At 30.6% G+C, this 17,259-nt stretch overlaps 1 protein-coding gene across 5 annotated transcripts in view; it reads left to right on the top strand.

Annotated features, from left to right (window-relative positions):
• Pgant9 (polypeptide N-acetylgalactosaminyltransferase 9) overlaps window positions 1-17,259 on the top strand; it is a 63,322-nt gene that overhangs the window by 40,609 nt on the left and 5,454 nt on the right. For all 5 annotated transcript variants that reach the window (XM_035092679.1, XM_035092645.1, XM_035092653.1 and 2 more), the window contains 7 exons: window positions 1,624-2,093; window positions 3,030-3,219; window positions 12,960-13,129; window positions 14,566-14,879; window positions 15,398-15,596; window positions 15,984-16,153; window positions 16,278-16,406. In XM_035092679.1, coding sequence (XP_034948570.1) covers window positions 1,841-2,093; window positions 3,030-3,219; window positions 12,960-13,129; window positions 14,566-14,879; window positions 15,398-15,596; window positions 15,984-16,153; window positions 16,278-16,406 — 1,425 coding nt within the window. In that variant the 5' untranslated portion in view covers window positions 1,624-1,840. The remainder of the gene's footprint in view (window positions 1-1,623; window positions 2,094-3,029; window positions 3,220-12,959; window positions 13,130-14,565; window positions 14,880-15,397; window positions 15,597-15,983; window positions 16,154-16,277; window positions 16,407-17,259) is intronic.

The raw sequence follows: 17,259 nt of genomic DNA, 5'->3' as shown, positions 1-17,259 counted from the left end.
TAAAGAGAAAAGAGATGGGAAATGATAATAATAATAATAATGAAAATTCTACTTCAGATGCTAAGAAACGATACTCCTGTACGAGTAGTTGACAAACCAGAATGGCATGAAAAATTCTACCTTTGTTGACAAGCACACGAATAAGAAAACACAAATTGTTTTTAAGGAGGAAAATAAAAATACTGAGAAATGAAAAATTGGATGATATGCAAAAAATAATTGCGATATCTATATTTAGTTGTCTTGATGATTATATTTATTTATCTATATATTGTTTTACGACATGCCACTTCCAATTATCTTTCCTATCTTCCTGGCGATCCGCCACATTCAGTGGATCATGCAGATTCCAAATCCCCTTCCCTTGCTACGTTTATCCGACTCCTGGGGCTCGTTCGAACCACTGACTATATTCTCACAAAATCCCTCGGATTCGTGGATTCTGCACTCAATGCGCTCAACCACAACCGAAATACGTGTGCAACCTTCCTTCTAGGGGTATTAAAGCTTTTCAAAACTTTTTACCATTGTCTTTATACTGAGTCACTAAATGCATATATATATATATATTCAAATAAAATATTAAAAAATGGTCTTTTACAGTTTCCCTTACTTATAAACCTTCAATTATTTTCTTAAAGCATACAAATATTTCTTTACATTTATTTCATTTGTGAATGTATTATGCTCTTCAATCTCACGTAGCTTTTATATATTATTCATTACACAATGGAGAATGCATAAATGCCTGTGAAATACATGTAAGAAGAAAGAAATTTTTACCTTGAATTAATGAAAAAAGAAAAAAAAATAATAAATAATAAACGTATGTGCTTAATTACATCCTGTGGTATATGAATTATTAAAAGCAGAAAAGTTACATGCAAAGTATTTTTTTTTTTAATTTTTATTCATTGAAAAGTTATATCTATAATTTATTATTCCACTGTCGAAAATAATCCAATAAATGTTACTCCAAAAGTCGATTTATATTATTCTATATATTTTTATTACATATTTTTATTGAAAAAAAAAAATAGAGCTAATATTAAAATAAACAGTTATGTTACATTTATTTTTTATTTCATTTATCTAAAATAAATCTAAATTCTGGGTAAGTTGGTTGGATCACGAATTGTAATTTAAAATGGCACGTGCTTGCAAAAATGTCAATAAAGTTTATTCTCATTAGCAGTTTTTAAAGTTACACATGATAGTACTTGTGTAAATTTCAAATGGCTATTGCTGTTTTAAACCGAAAAATAATACATGCATGAAAACTATGCATATGTATAATATGGTAATGATTAAATCGTTATAATCGTATGTATTGTTTCCTCTTATACAAGTTTCTACACATTCCCAAAGTACTGCATAAATAGTTAAGAGCCAACGTGTAAATGCGTGAGTTGGCCTAACAGGCGGCTGACTACATATTCATTCACTTCAACCACGCAGCTAATGAACTTTTATTCAAGTTTTCTTAAACTTATGAAAATTTCCTCATTAATGGCTCTTGATATTCATTCGAATACTCTTAAAAAATAATTGCATTTAATTAATTTTATTTAAATGAATTAAAGTCAAATATATAAATAATTATGTTGACATTTTTTGTTACAGATATTTTGACGGTAAAATTGACGGGAATTTCTCGTCCACTATCAAACGGACATCTCAATGACAGAATAACTGGCACAAAATGTTGCTGAGGTAACGCCGAGCGTCAGCGTGAATGAAATGAAAAGCGCCGACGCCGGCAGAAAAATTTACGATTGTCCATCGCCAAGTAATTGTCACCATTTCTGAGGTCTAAACGTGAAAAAAATAAAAGAATATAATGCCTGGATTCCCGAGAAGAAGATCACTTTGGTTAAAAGCTGCTGTAGTAGGTGCCACTGTCTGGTTAACCGTTTGCTTTCTCTTATACACTGAAGACCGAACAGCTCCAGACATTCAGGGTCTAGCTCCGTCCGGCGTAGCCGCACCTCAGGTTGCTAATGAGTTTGCTGGAGCAGTTGCTGTTTCTAAACAAGAAACAGTTGCTAATGTACAGAAAGTCGAAATAAACCAGGCTTCAGGACCAGAACAAGGTAAAGTACAATTATTTATAATGTATTCCTTCAACTCATTTTTAATAAAAGATGCATTGTTATCATACGCAATGATATATAGACATATAAAACAGTTTAGTTGTGGGGAACAGAACTTTTTTCAAATGACATTACTACTTTGACTGTCAATACTATTAAGTCTTTGATATTTTCATAATGGAAATAATTAAAAACAAACAAATTCAAATATAGTTTCTTTTATTTGATTAGGAAAACCCTCAACTAGGTCGCTAAGCAAATCTTCATTATATCTTCAAGTTTAAGTAAACTAAGAAATTGTAGAAATCTTCAATTATTCAACTGTTTGTAACTTTCCTAATTTAATGTAATCGAGAGTCATTTTGTATTTGTCATTAAATTTTATCTGTCATTCTAATTTATTTACTTTTTTAATATTATTTTAGTTTATTATTTTGATAAAATAATTCATTAATTTAATCAAAAGGATTTATCCGGATTGATTTTATTTTAGCTACTAGAAAGTATTATTCAATAATAACTAAATATTAATGCAGTGTTCTATTGACTAAATTGTGTATTAATATAACTCTAAAAGTAGAATTCGTTCTTGGATAATATTTGATACTTGAGTTCAACAACAATATGATCTATATAAAATTGTATAAACACAAAAGAAAAGCTCACGTTGTACTTTTAACTATTTTCGAAGTAGGTTGAGAGTCTGAACAAAAAAAATAACTGTTGAAAAGGCATATCTTAAAATGTATCATTTTAAAATTTGCAAGGTACCTTTGTTCGATTTATCTAATAAAAGAAACGGTTCAATACTATTCGAATTTATAGATGAGAATACAATTAATCTATGTATTTTTTTTTTATTAAAGATGATTTTATATTTAAAAAAGTGATAGATATTTTAAAATTCTACTATTAATGATGAAAATAATTTTTCAGGGGTCGGTGTCCTGGCAGCACCAAAAGAACAAGATCCAGGTGAAATGGGTCGACCTGTAATTCTTCCCGCAAATCTCTCGTCAGAAGTAAAAAAACTCGTTGATGATGGGTGGATGAATAATGCATTTAATCAATACGTGAGCGATCTTATTTCGGTGCATAGGTCTTTACCAGACCCACGTGATGAATGGTAAGTATTTTATAATCTTGGAGGATTTTATAACAAATAGTCGAGGTTAGCACAATTAGAATCGTATTAGAAACACGTGGGATAACTTCAGGTGTGGCTATTGTGGCCTTTGCTGACTGTAAATTTTCGTAAAACTTTCCTCGAGAATCAGAAACCTTGAGCATACTAGCATGTGTGTACAATGTTTGTAAATTAACACAGTGAATATTAATTACAATTTACGTGATATTAACAGACATTATCAGGACAGGTGGGCGAACTTTGTCGGCGCCTGTTGCTACTACACAAGCACTGTGCTAATTAATGTAATGAGTAGTGAGAATCAACGATACAACGTATATACTCACTCACCTCCTCTCCTCATATATCGAATTTCTATTCTTGGTATGAATGTGGGAAATTTATTTAACCAACTTTTGATCTTATTTCATGATATATTTTATGCATTTTGAAATTAAGTGATCATTATTAACTACAAGTTCAAAAGGTTAATTGAAACATACAAAAATGTGATATTTTATCAATGCCATCAAATTCAAAAGGTATTTTAAATTAATCTTTTGTTGGAAATTTTTATCAGTAGTTCAATTCTCGTCATTCAGAGTTTATTTATAATTTAATGAATTTGGCAACTAGTAACTTTCGTGTACAATGTACATACATTGAACTCCATACAATATATTGTAAATAGAAACAAATATATTTTGAATGAATTTGAGTGCATAATAGGTTCCCTTTTTTCTCCATATATAACAAAGATTTTTAATTTTTCTATCTCTATGAAACAAAAGTTGATAAATTTTAATGAAAGTCTGGGTAAAATTTTTTCATCTCATGGGATAGTTTCTTGTGATAATGATTATAAAAGTCACTTTAACAAAAAGAAGAAAGTAAAAAAATTTTTAGAAAAAAGTAAAAAAGTCATCAATTTTTCTTAACGTAAGATTTTAAGTAATGCAGAACGAAGAAAGCTTGAATGTGGATAAAAATTTCAGGCATCTTGTGTGTCTTTGCTTTCCCTCAACTCGCTGAGAGAGCAAGTTGATAAAAAATATATGAACAAAGAATAAAAAAGTTGTATAGCTAAGAATTTCACTCTTGGGACTACATACGATTTTCCAGCGATTTTAAAGTGGCTTTGTTGCATGTGCGAATGAAAATTTAAATATGCAAATGGACAAACGCTTAGTTTAATAAGTTGCTCCTTAATGTGCATACTTGACGCCTTAGAGCTTGGAATATTCACATGTAGGAAGACGATGTGGCAATTATCACAGTAGTACACAGAACCCACTTACATTCACGACGAATCGAGTACGTGCAGCAGAACATTGCGACAAGCTTCTGAATGAAACTACTCGAGGGTGATAATGCTTTGAAGGGGAAACAGACCCATTAACTGGAATAGAGATCTATGTGTTGATCACTCGTGTCCTGATGATGTTTTGCGTTGATGTACTTGTTTGCCGATTACTAGCAACGTTTCTCTATTATGAATTTCTATGCCGAAACAACTAAACAATAGATTGAGTTCAGTTCACTAGCTTGTACCAAATCCTTACAAATTTACAACAAAAATTTTATGCTACAACATACGATTATTTTTAAAAATAGATACATGAATTTATTAAATGAAAAAATAACTGGTTGCTATGATTAAATAGTATATGATGGAATTGTTTTCATAATCATCTTACTTTAATGAAATAAATCAGCTAAAAATACTTTTAAAATCCTTTCATCAGAGAATTCGCAAATTATTTTATAAAAAATTACTAAAAAATTCGTTGAATTAAAAATTCTTGACATACTTGCATCGAAAAGTATGTATTTTCATTTCCCTTGACGAATTTTCATTATATTTAGCTGTTCATTTCTCTCTTGTAAACGCTTTGAGATACATTCAAAACTACTCGACATATTTAACTTCAGTTCCAAATAGAAATGACAAACATCGCTCGCAGCGATTGCTTAAAAGTTGTCAATTTTGGTGTCTATTTATATGAATAAACTGTGGAAAATAAATGATGAAGCCGTAATGTTTCGCTCGTTGACCAAAGATGCAAATGTGGTATGCCAGGACTTTAGGTAAAATCGTGAGCAAGCGGAAGTTGGCGAATTCGAAGGTCTATGAGGGGTATGGATGTTAAATTGTCGACGAGTGTATAGGAATGTGTTGTCGCATTGTGTGGTTGGAAAATCCATTCTCTGTTGGGCATTGTTCAGATGATGCGGGCGTCTATATCGAGTTATTTTACATCGATACTCGGTTCAAATTAGTAAATTAGTTGTATCAAAGTTAATTAAAACCATTGTTCTATTTACAATTTTAGTTAATGGTACTCTGGAATTTTTAACATTTTATTCATTGCTATTAATTGAATTTTTCAGAGAGGATAATCAAATTAAATATGTCAATAGTTATTTTTTTAATTTAATTTAATTTTTTCACTATATACTTTGAATTCTAATATTTGCCGAACTTCTCACTTTTCAACGCCGTAATCTCTTTGCTACACAATGCGTCACATATGTCAGTGTATTTACAGAGCTTTCGTTTCTCGGTAGACCAATGAGTCAACAAAAATGTCCAAGAGCAATGGACTGTCTTCTTTCAAGTGTAGATGAATAAACAAAAGTTATCTTAGCTTTCTCTTCTTTCAAGAAAGATAGGCAAACTAATACATCAACGTACTGCCTCATCTTTTCTATAAATCAGAAAAAATAAAACATCTTATGAATTGAATCATTAATCATAATATAAAATACAAATTTTATTTCAATAAGAATTGTATAATTTTTCAAGTTGTAAAAAAGTTTGAACCATTTTTGTATAAATGTTTGAACATTTAAGTGAATATTTTTTCACACTCCTACGTCAGAAAAGTTGGTGTCGTGTGCGTTAAGTGTCACCTCTTGGGTCACGCTATATCCTTACTTTTCCACTAAGTTACAGTTGTGATCGTTGATAAATTCTGCGTTGGCATTAAATCGATAGAGAGAAAGCCATAAGGGATAAGGAAGTGAAAATGTAAATAGTAAAATTACAATATTTATTTACTAAGTGTTGTGAAAATAAAAGAATTCCATGTCGTTATGTTGAAAATGTTCCCTGGAAATTGATGATAGAAATTTGAACTTATTAACTAATCACGTGAATAAAGTGGGTGAATTGCTTATCGATAATCGTTATTGAGTATAAAATGAACTAAACTATCCTAGTTGGGTTATAATCAAATCATTAAGATTTTCACAAGTGTCAACCAAACGTTAACTTACTTATGTAATATTGATTGGAGATTTCTGTCTTATTTATTGACATTAATTTCGTAGTTAAACTTCATCTTTAGATGTAATTGACATGATAATAATAGCAGTAGAAGTGAACTCCACTGAGGCTTATGAAGATTAACATGAATATTTAATCAAAAATTGATCTTCAGCTCTGTTAACTCGTCTGTCATTGATCAATTATCATTTAATGTTATTTTGATACGTGATATTATTATTCTATCAAAGTATAATTCTAAAACTTTGATCAACTTGAAATGCAAAAGAACTAGACAATTTTTTAGAATAACTTTGTTTTTTGTATTCAAGTAAATGATCACCAACTCATTCCTCTGAGCTGCTGAGCTTTTTTTTTTAATTACTTTTTCGAGATTACATTATGAAAATGGATTCATCACAAAGCGCAAATTTTTTTTCCATTTTAATGCTATCTTTCCTTCCGTTAACCATTTTGGATGTGCTTTGGTAGAAGACAAGTTTCAAGAAACTTCTTTTTATCTCGCACTCGTCTAGTTTATAACGATCAAAGTTTTTCAATGGCTACACTTTTCGCCCGAGTGGTTTCCGTTGCTTAGCCGAACAGACAGTATAAGACTAGCAATTGTTTAAAATAATGAGTATTGTACCTAAAAAATATAAAGTCAAAGTTCGAGGTACTATTCGTTCACTAAGGTTATTTTATTTTAGTTTTCATTTGAACAGCTTTAGGGAAATAAATATTGTCAGTAATTTGACTTTAAACATTTATTATTCACGAATACGATGAGAGTACTTGCAGACATATTATGGCGGTCATAACTGTCTCGTAAAGTGCAATCGAAAGAAAGATTTTGTCTTCAAGAAAAAGAAGTTACAAAAAGATATTTGAACAAGAACTTTTCTAATTTATAAAAACTATCAAAAACTAAACTTGATTGTCATAGTAAATACGTTCAAACAATATTATAAGAAATAAGTTTATAAAAAAAGTAAACTCATTGTGCACCTTATTGCTTGAAATACACATTCAATTATCAAGTTAATTATTGATAAATTTTCAAAAGCACGTGCTGGGTATATTACAAGAAATACATATAAAAAAAATTCTTTGATGAGGTCGTGATGAAGTAGATGCATGGGGTGATGTAAGAGGCTGCACCCTCTACTTTTCAAGACGGTGTCTGACTTTGAACACGTCTAGCATTAATTACATATTTCATCTACGTTGTATATCATTCATGCAAACAGAAAAAAAACTATTGAAAAATTATTTGATAAAAGAAAAGTAAAGAACAGATGGCTTTTAAAACGATATCGTCTGGTTTAAAAGTATTAAAGACATACTGAGAACTTGAACTTTTCCTTATCGTTGACTGTTCATGTCTTACGTTCGGAAAGTTTTTTTGCACATAAAGTCAATACAATCTTTGATGGAAACTTGACTAAAGTCTCTTATAATCAATTATATATTATTATTATTATAACATGATTATCTAATTTATTTTATATTTCTCTTTTTTATTAATTTTTCAGTGAATTTATTATTTGACATTCAAAAGCTATTCAAATTCATTACTGCTATGACATTTTAATGAACCTAAAAGAGTGAGTTAATATTCAATGGCGATGAAAAAAAAGTATGTCTGAAATAATATCAGCAATGCAAGTTCTTTAGAGGACATAGAAGAGATGAGAACTTGTGACGCCGTCATAAATGAAGATTCTCTTGTCTGGGAGCTCTCAGCTCTCTGCTCATTAGAGGCCAGGTCAATGAAGCACCATATTGTCAAACTTACACTTCATGCCAAGAACTAACACCTCAGCAATATTTAGACACACAAGTATGCAAGACAATTGACAGTTTTAATTAATTAGAATTTATAAAAGTTTTTTTATTTAAAAACATATTTATATGATTTTTAATATAAATAACTTATCATTATATGAAGGGAAAATAAAGCAAACGAAAAACAATTTCGATAAGAAATCGTGTAGACGTATTTGCAAATATCCAACTTTAGTCGTGCATAGAAAAACAAATTTTCCTGTTGCTCACAATGGATGAATGGTATATTTACTCGAATTTACCTTTGGAAATGTCTTTTTTAATTCACATCAAGTAAACCGTTCATTTATTCCCATCTTATTCAACATTTTTTAATCTTTTTCAAATTAATGATCGATAAAAGAGTAGAAAGTTGTTGAATTAATCAAGTGAGCATCAAACGACTTCCAGAACCACATAAAAGAAATTAATCCTAGAATGAAAAAGAGAATTTTCAATAGAAGGGATATAGTTGAATATTTTCCGTTAGTCTGTTATGTGGTAAGCACATATTTGAGAGCTTTTAATCACAAAGCAGACCACACGTATGTTTACAAATTCGTTGGTGGTTATTTGAACTCAGTATGGTACCAAACTTGTACGATCGATTAACATGAAAGCAAGTGAGCGCATGACTAACAAAGAGTATTAGAGCGTATGTATGGTGTATATGCATGGAAGATCATGGGACACTTGTCTGAGTTCACGAGTTGAGCTGGAATCGCCGTTGGTATCTACTAAAGCTTGCTCTCCTAAGCTGGATTAGCACGAATTCGCAATGTGTACCTGCTTCCAGATAGACTCTAAATACTCGTCTGACTTGAATTAGGTATAACTAGTGAATTTCACTCTGATAATCAATCAATCTTACTCCAATTGACAGCATCTTCAGTCATCTCATTTGTTTACTAATGGAAATTATCTTTAGTGAAGTACTCATCCAAGTGGGAAGAAAACATATCAATTAAGAGCATTAGCAAAATATTTTTAATTAAACAAAAAAAAAAAAAAGCTTGAATGAAGAATTTTTTTTGGTATAACGTTGTCAAGATAATGAATTTCACCGTAAAAAATTGTACTTTTCATTTTGAACTTAAAAACACTAAGAAAGTGACATTCTCTGTCATTTCTTGGTCTTTTTATCATCACTTTATTCTGTTCATAGAAAATTTTAATTTTCACCCGCTTCTCGATTCATTAAGGATTCTTTATTCCAGACTCCTTTGAACTTTAAAAAAGAATTATATCACGAATAGTGTTTTTTAAAGATGTGCATAAATAATAATTTATTATATTAGTTCAAAGTATTTTATTCACACAAGTTCTTTCTTGTTAATTTGATAATAAAATATATCGAAATGAAAAGGATATCAAACAGAAAAAGAATTTGAGAAGCGGCGCCATATGGGAAAGGTATCGATCACAATGCCGGATGCACGCGGCGCGTGAGCGTGAACTCGGCATTTATTTTTCGTTTCAAAAACCCGTTCACGAGAAATCGTTGAGCGATCGCACGCTTTGAAATCACTCGAACGGACGCCCGAACTTCCGACCTGGCAACCATTCATGAAAATGATCGACGACATTTTGCAAACGATACAGATATTCAATTCCAATAAATAATTCCAAAAGCAATTGATGCAATTTTGCGATTAGTCCTGTTTTACGATCAAAATTACACCATCTAAATACAAGTTATAAAATAATCCAAATTTTTTTATCTTCTTTTGCTATAAATTTAAAATGAATATTTGATATTTTTTTAGTTGATGATTTTGAATTTGCCTGCTGTATTTTACCTCTTCAACTTCTCTGAACATGACAACATGGTGTATATTAATGTTCATTAGTGTATATGAGCAATGTCCGAGCAGCATAATTGAAGCTTCGTCATATTGCTATTTAAAATAAATCTTGCTGAAAACAGTGACTGACCTGTAGAACAATAGCACTTGTATTACAGTGGAATATTTAAACAAAGAGTTAATAATTCAAATAATGCCAGTAAAAATATTCTCTATTCTTCAATAATCTCTAAATGAAATCGGATTAATAATCTGATAATTTTGTCAGAATTCGCTATAAAATCCAAAGTAACAAGATTTGTCATTGAATATATCATATTTTTCAAGAGTTTATTAATCTTATTGGAAATTTTGATAATTTTGGAATGCTTTTCCATTTAGCAGTAGCTTATTTTTTTGAAAATAAAAAGTCATAATTAAAATATGGTATCAGATTAACTGAGCTATGAAATTGCATTAGCTTAAATAAATTATAAAATCTTTTTCATTGATCTGTCTTTTTTTTTTCAATGTGTTTATCCACATTGCTTTTACAGATTTGAATTATATTTCTAAAATTGATCATATTTTAGCATAATATTTGGATTATAATTCAATATTTCATTATTCATAATACATCATAAAATAGGTGCAATATAAACTTGTGATAAAAAGGAATTATTACTAAAAGTATAAAATGTTGTTTAATTATTTGAATACATATTAAGCTTCCAGTATGATGGTAAGCTTTATTTAATCTTCATTATAGGAATAAAATGGATAACTCTAAAGGTATTTTGCACAACAGTAAATTTATATCGTCATTTTGATTTATAATTGAAATGTTGATCAGTTAGTACTATAACGCTTCTTTTTCAATTAACAACTGTGAAAATTACGATTTCAAAGTAATTTGAGAAATGATGAGGAATTTGGTGATGAGATTTGACTTTACATCGGCAATAAAATAGCAACGTTGGTGTAGTAGTTAGTTGCAAAGTTGCAGTTCAGTGGAGAGTAACGACTTGAACAGCTAATTCAGCAGTAGTGAGCTAAGAGTCAGTAGGTTTACAATCTCTAAGAATCTAAATTCTTCAGTAGTGAAATTTCGTAACCCTTGAAGTGAATAATCCAACAACGACAAACCTCTTCGTAGGTAACGTTGGAACTTTCTTGTAATTGCTTTACGCTTCTTCTACATCACTTTCTCAGTTTTCTCGACTCTTCCACCTTTTCATAGGCCCTTTGGGTTTGTGGATATTAATCTTCTGCTTGAAAGTTGGCAACGAAAGTTATTAATCAAAGTCACGGATCGTCGTAATTCCTCAGGAGCTACTAATCACGAGCTCCAATTAATTCGTGGACTTCGTGCAGTACAGTTGTTGGTAACTTTGTTCGAAAAATTTTAAGATTAAAAAAAAATTTTACGCTTTTAGTAAACATTAAAAAATAAAATTAAAAGAAGACTTTTCTTATTTAAACTGAAGAACACGATTGAAACAAGAACTAAATCTTGTCGCCAACTTGGACAAAATAACAAAGTTTACACCGCAGATCTAAAGTTTCATAGTGACTTTATTCATCGAGAGAAGGAAAGAGGCACATCTACCAAGAGAATCGAACCATCTTTGCACGTCTGGCAGTTCTTCGTGTACCCATTCCGATGTCCATTAAGTTCGAGATCTCGTGATACGATTCACGTAAAGAGAATAGTTGGTATGTCCCCTTAGCGTTCGAACCCGTTCACTGCTGTCGAAGATTCTGAATCTAGAAATGTTATAGGAAGACAGTCAACCAATAAGCACAGTAACTTGGCTGTCTTCCAACTGCAAGTAATACCGTACTACCCTTATGGGGTCCAGTACTTTAATTTCACGTCGCAACCAATAGTTCAATTGAAATTTAACAAGTCACTGTTGTGTTAAATTACTACAAAATATATTTTAACCATCATCCAATCAAATAACAAATTATTTTTTTTAAATTCGTTCATTTATTATTCATCTGTAAAATTATCCTTAAAATAAACATGAATATCCTTTGGATTTTTTTTCATCTTAACTATCTAGTTTAAGGGTGTTATTAAAGTCATCATAATAATGTAAGATGAAGAGAAAATTGACCTGCAAGACTGATCGAAATATAAAATTTATAATGAATCTTGGATGATTAAAAGGTTAATGATAGAGGCATGATAGCATTTAACGCAAGATAAAAGATAAAGTGGAAGGAAGTGAATGAAGTGCAATCGTTGGGAAGCAAGTAACTTGAATCGTTTCTGGTCGATTGACTTTCAGGGTTGATATTATCCACTCTTCGACATTGGATAAAAGCATGAAAGCATTCGGATATCAAACTTAACAACCATTGTCAAGTAGTGGCTATCACTGTTACAATTAAGTATAATTTTGGTTTCTCTATTTTCAGCTGACATGTACGCTAGGTCGATCAACAAGGTGGAAAGTGATAGGAAAAGTTTAGACACTGCTAGATGACTTTACGGTTAGGTCCATTAATTATGATATCAGAATAAAGTTTCCTCTCCATTCATAGAGTTGATTTAAAGTTTGTTCTAGTTTTATACAAATAATCCAACACAATAGTAAATATATATATACACATAATGAAAAGCGTATCTAGAGTTAGCGTGTAATTATCTATTTAACTAAAGTACTTTTTGACATGATAACGTCAGCATCAAATTCAATAGGATACGAAAAGATAATAGAACAACAAAGAATATATATTTGTTTTTTACACAACATTAAATTTATGAAATTAATATTTAAGATGTTGAGTAAATAAAGTTGTATTATGTAAAAATGAATAAAAGCCAAGTTATCAAACTACTTTATTTTCAGGTGCAAACAGCCTGGAAGATACAGAGAAGATTTACCACCCACCGCTGTTATTATTTGTTTCCACAATGAAGCTTGGTCTGTGCTGCTCAGAACAGTTCATTCTGTTTTAGACAGATCACCAGAACATCTTATCCAAGAAATTATCCTTGTAGATGATTTCTCCGATATGCGTAAGTAATTATTAAATCACTGCTATTCATTAATTGTCATTAATTTTATCAATATCATAACATTTAATAGTTTCATAAATTACAAATACTTTTTCACTGGATAATTAAAATAGAAAAAGAAAAATTTCAAAGCTCGTCTATTTAATCAAGTTGGCTTTAGTCGTCTACATCATATCAGCACAATTTAACAAATGCTCATAACTCGTGGCTTATCTGTATCTCCGAAGAAAACGTAATAATAGAAGAAAGGACAAGGGTACAGTTTAATTGCATGGGTTTCATTATCATTCAGACAAGCTGCTGTGTAATAAAACAAAGGATATTCTGAGATTGAACCAGTGGAGTGCATCATGGAGATGTCGTTGGAAAAGGGTCATCAACTATGCTTCCTTTGCTTTCGGAAGTTCCGTGATAAGCATTCCCGGAAGGGAGTCTCATAAACATACTTAGCGTCGTCCTAGTGTAGGGACTGTGAACCATACCCTAGTAAAAGAGCTAACCGAGCTTCACGTGGGTCAAATAGAACACGTGAGCCATTACATTACATTATCATCATGTCTGATCACGCTATAGACTTCATTACTCTACCCGACCATCGATACCATTATTTTATCGACAATGTTCATCTTCATCGTCACACATCTCTTACCTCGACATATTACGCCTTAGCCTTCCACGTCAGTCTTTGATGTACACAACGCCGAGCCTACAGTTATTAATTAAATCCCACTTTATGAACTACAGAATTTACGACATTTTAATCTAAGTAATGAAGCATTCTATTTTCAGACATATCCATCTACATTCGTATCTATATATTCAAGTAATCCGTAACAGTATTGCTATCAGGATTAAGTATTTCGAAAGCTCATAAAGCTCGCTACTCGTATAAATTATTAATAGATCTCATTACTATTCTCAAACGTTATTCTATCCTCTCATTGTGTTAATCTTAATCATAGCTTATGAGATTGTCTTATATTCTTTCATATTTATTATCGAAAGAAAAACTAATGGAAGTAGCTGGAAGACAGAGACTGGATAGCCCAAAGATGGAGCCCGTTATGATTTTTAAGATATTCCACATCAACTATAGCAACTATCCATTAACTTTAATTATGAAATTAGTTTTCAATAATAAAGAGATTTATACACAAGTAGTTAAATGAAAATCAATTTTCCTATCATGGTGTCATTTATCAACTGAAATTTGGATATTAAAACCACAAAATTAATCATCAGTGGTACTAATTATAATCCTTTATCACTATTCCATTCCGTAGGAACGTAAATCTTGATCTTGGCTTACGAGTTGAAATATTTCCACTGGCTCACCTGGGAAATCATTGTGATTCCGTTCATTTCTGCACCTAAAATTTAATTAATATTATAGTGTTATATTCATTTAATTCAATATAGCTCATTATATTTTACAGCTCATTTAAAAAGGCAATTATTGGATTACATGATGAATTATCCTAAAGTAAAAATCATCAGAGCTTCCAAAAGAGAAGGATTAATTCGTGCAAGACTTCTTGGAGCTGCGGCAGCAACTGCACCAGTACTAACCTATCTAGATAGTCATTGTGAATGTACAGAAGGATGGTTGGAGCCTCTTTTAGATCGAATTGCTCGAGATCCAACTACTGTCGTATGTCCAGTGATTGATGTGATTGATGATACGACATTAGAGTACCACTGGAGAGATTCTGGTGGTGTTAATGTTGGTGGATTTGATTGGAATTTACAGGTAATGAAATAGTTAATTAACTGAATTAAAAAAAAGTTCTTCCTGCATGTTTTAATGAGAAAAAATAAATTAATATATATTTAAACTTTTTAATTACATAAATATTTGATTATATTTCATCAATATTGAAAATTCTCATTTGATCGATAATAAATTTATTTTAAGTTTACATTATGAGTTTTCAAATAAATATTGTAATAACCTAAATATCATTTCTCTTAAATTTTAATTAAATGTATTTGTTAAATTTTCAGTTCTTTATTATTAATTTTTTTTATACATTGTTTGTTTGGATATTTTAAAAAATTAAATACACTAATGAGTTATATTAAAACTTTCATTATATAATAAAAACTAGAGTTAATGATTGAACGTCAAACAAAAGTTTCTGGATGTAATTAGCAGACTTATCAGGAGTTGATTTTGATGGATAATTATAACTAATAAAAGTTTTATAATAAATTTAATCTAAATAAAACAAAAATAATAAATAATAACTTGAATATTTATTCAACAAGTTCAACTGGCATGCGGTGCCGGAGCGTGAAAAGAAGAGGCATAAAAATCCTGCTGAGCCTGTTTGGTCACCTACTATGGCAGGTGGTCTATTTTCAATCGACCGCGCCTTCTTCGAGAGACTAGGAACCTATGACAGTGGTTTCGACATCTGGGGAGGCGAGAATCTCGAACTGTCATTCAAAACTTGGATGTGTGGAGGTTTGAACAATTTCCTATCGTTTTTCATTGTCATGTAATATTCAATTTAATTTTACTCCTCGAAGGAGCATTTCAACCTCAATTCCATTGAGAAAAGACATCATCTATTCTTCTGTTCAATGATAATATTCATTTAAACGTGTTTACTCAGCATTTTCTTTTCTTTCAAATTCGTATATTAATATTAATTTCATCTTTAACACCTGTGAAAAGTTGAATGACAAATATTTTGATACCTGTAAGAAACAAGTAAAAAATGTCGATTAGTAGAACCAAGTACTGAAGCTTGTGAAGTAATATAATGTATAACATAAATTGAATATTTATCTCAATTTATTAAAATGTTTTTTAATTAAATTATTTTCAATAATTATACTTATTCTGTAGGTACGTTGGAGATAGTACCATGCTCACACGTCGGTCACATCTTTAGAAAACGTTCTCCATACAAGTGGCGAAGTGGAGTGAACGTGCTCAAGAGAAATAGCATAAGATTAAGTGAAGTATGGCTGGACGAATATGCTCAATACTACTATCAACGAATAGGTCAGGATAAGGTAATTCTTTTTTCTTTCGCTATTTTATCTTGTGATTATTTTTTTTTTCTTTTCAAACTTTGTAGTGAATTTTTTTATGCTCTTTAAGACATCCTCGTAAACTTACGGTTTTATGTTCCAACAGGGAAATTATGGAGATGTGTCAGAGCGCAAGGCTTTAAGGAAGAAACTTGGCTGCAAGTCTTTCAAGTGGTACTTAGACAATGTGTATCCTGAACTGTTTATTCCAGGAGAAGCTGTCGCTTCAGGCGAGGTAAGCTTTATCTTTTCAGTTTATTGTTTCATCGATTATAATACTAATGAAATACATTAAATGATGGAGTTAACTCTAGGAGAAAGTATAAAGGAATAAGTTATCAAACGTAAACTACAATAATGTTCACCGTATTTTGACTTGTTATTATACAGTGAAAAGGTATAGGATTTCTGAACTGGAAGCTTTTCTTGTAAATGTGAGACCAGGAGACTGAATTTATATCAAAGCAGTAAATATGACACTCAATGAAGGTAAAGTTAGATAGATTTTTGATTTTGTACGTGTTGTTATTCCCCAATGAAAAATCTTTTGAAACAATATAATAGTAAATGAAAAATGATTAAATTACTAAAAATATAATCAATAATATTAATGTCATTTTCGACAATAAATTATTGTAATATTTGTAAAAGACAAAAATTTTTAATATATTTTTTTAAAAGAAGAAAATTGGATTTCTGAAAGACTACAAATTTATTTGAATATTGTGGCGTAATAATTATTTTATCACGGGCGGGTGAATCTAAAAACCTATGTTTTTTCCACATTGCTTTTTTATGTGTACGGAAAACTACACTCTACTGGTGATTTTTTTTCCTCTTTGCAAGTAATTTTCTTTTTTCTCCAAGCTCGTCTAAATCACGTAGGTGTAGGACTTGCAGGAGAATTTATATTTAACAGAGTAAGTTAAAGAGTGTGTAGGATATGTGTATGAAGTAACATGAATAATTTTGGCTACATAACAATCTCGACAATGTTCGGTGAATATGATTTCCGGATTTCTAGGAAGTTATTTAAATTCATTTTCTGTACACATTTATATACTTGAAGTAAATAAAAATAAAATGTT

The sequence above is a fragment of the Chelonus insularis genome, unplaced genomic scaffold, assembly GCF_013357705.1.
Source record: "Chelonus insularis isolate UGA/USDA-ARS -01 unplaced genomic scaffold, ASM1335770v1 contig_131_pilon, whole genome shotgun sequence".
Lineage (NCBI taxonomy): Eukaryota > Metazoa > Arthropoda > Insecta > Hymenoptera > Braconidae > Chelonus > Chelonus insularis.
Note: the sequence above shows the minus strand (reverse complement) of the source record. Positions and strands in the feature narration are given on the sequence as shown.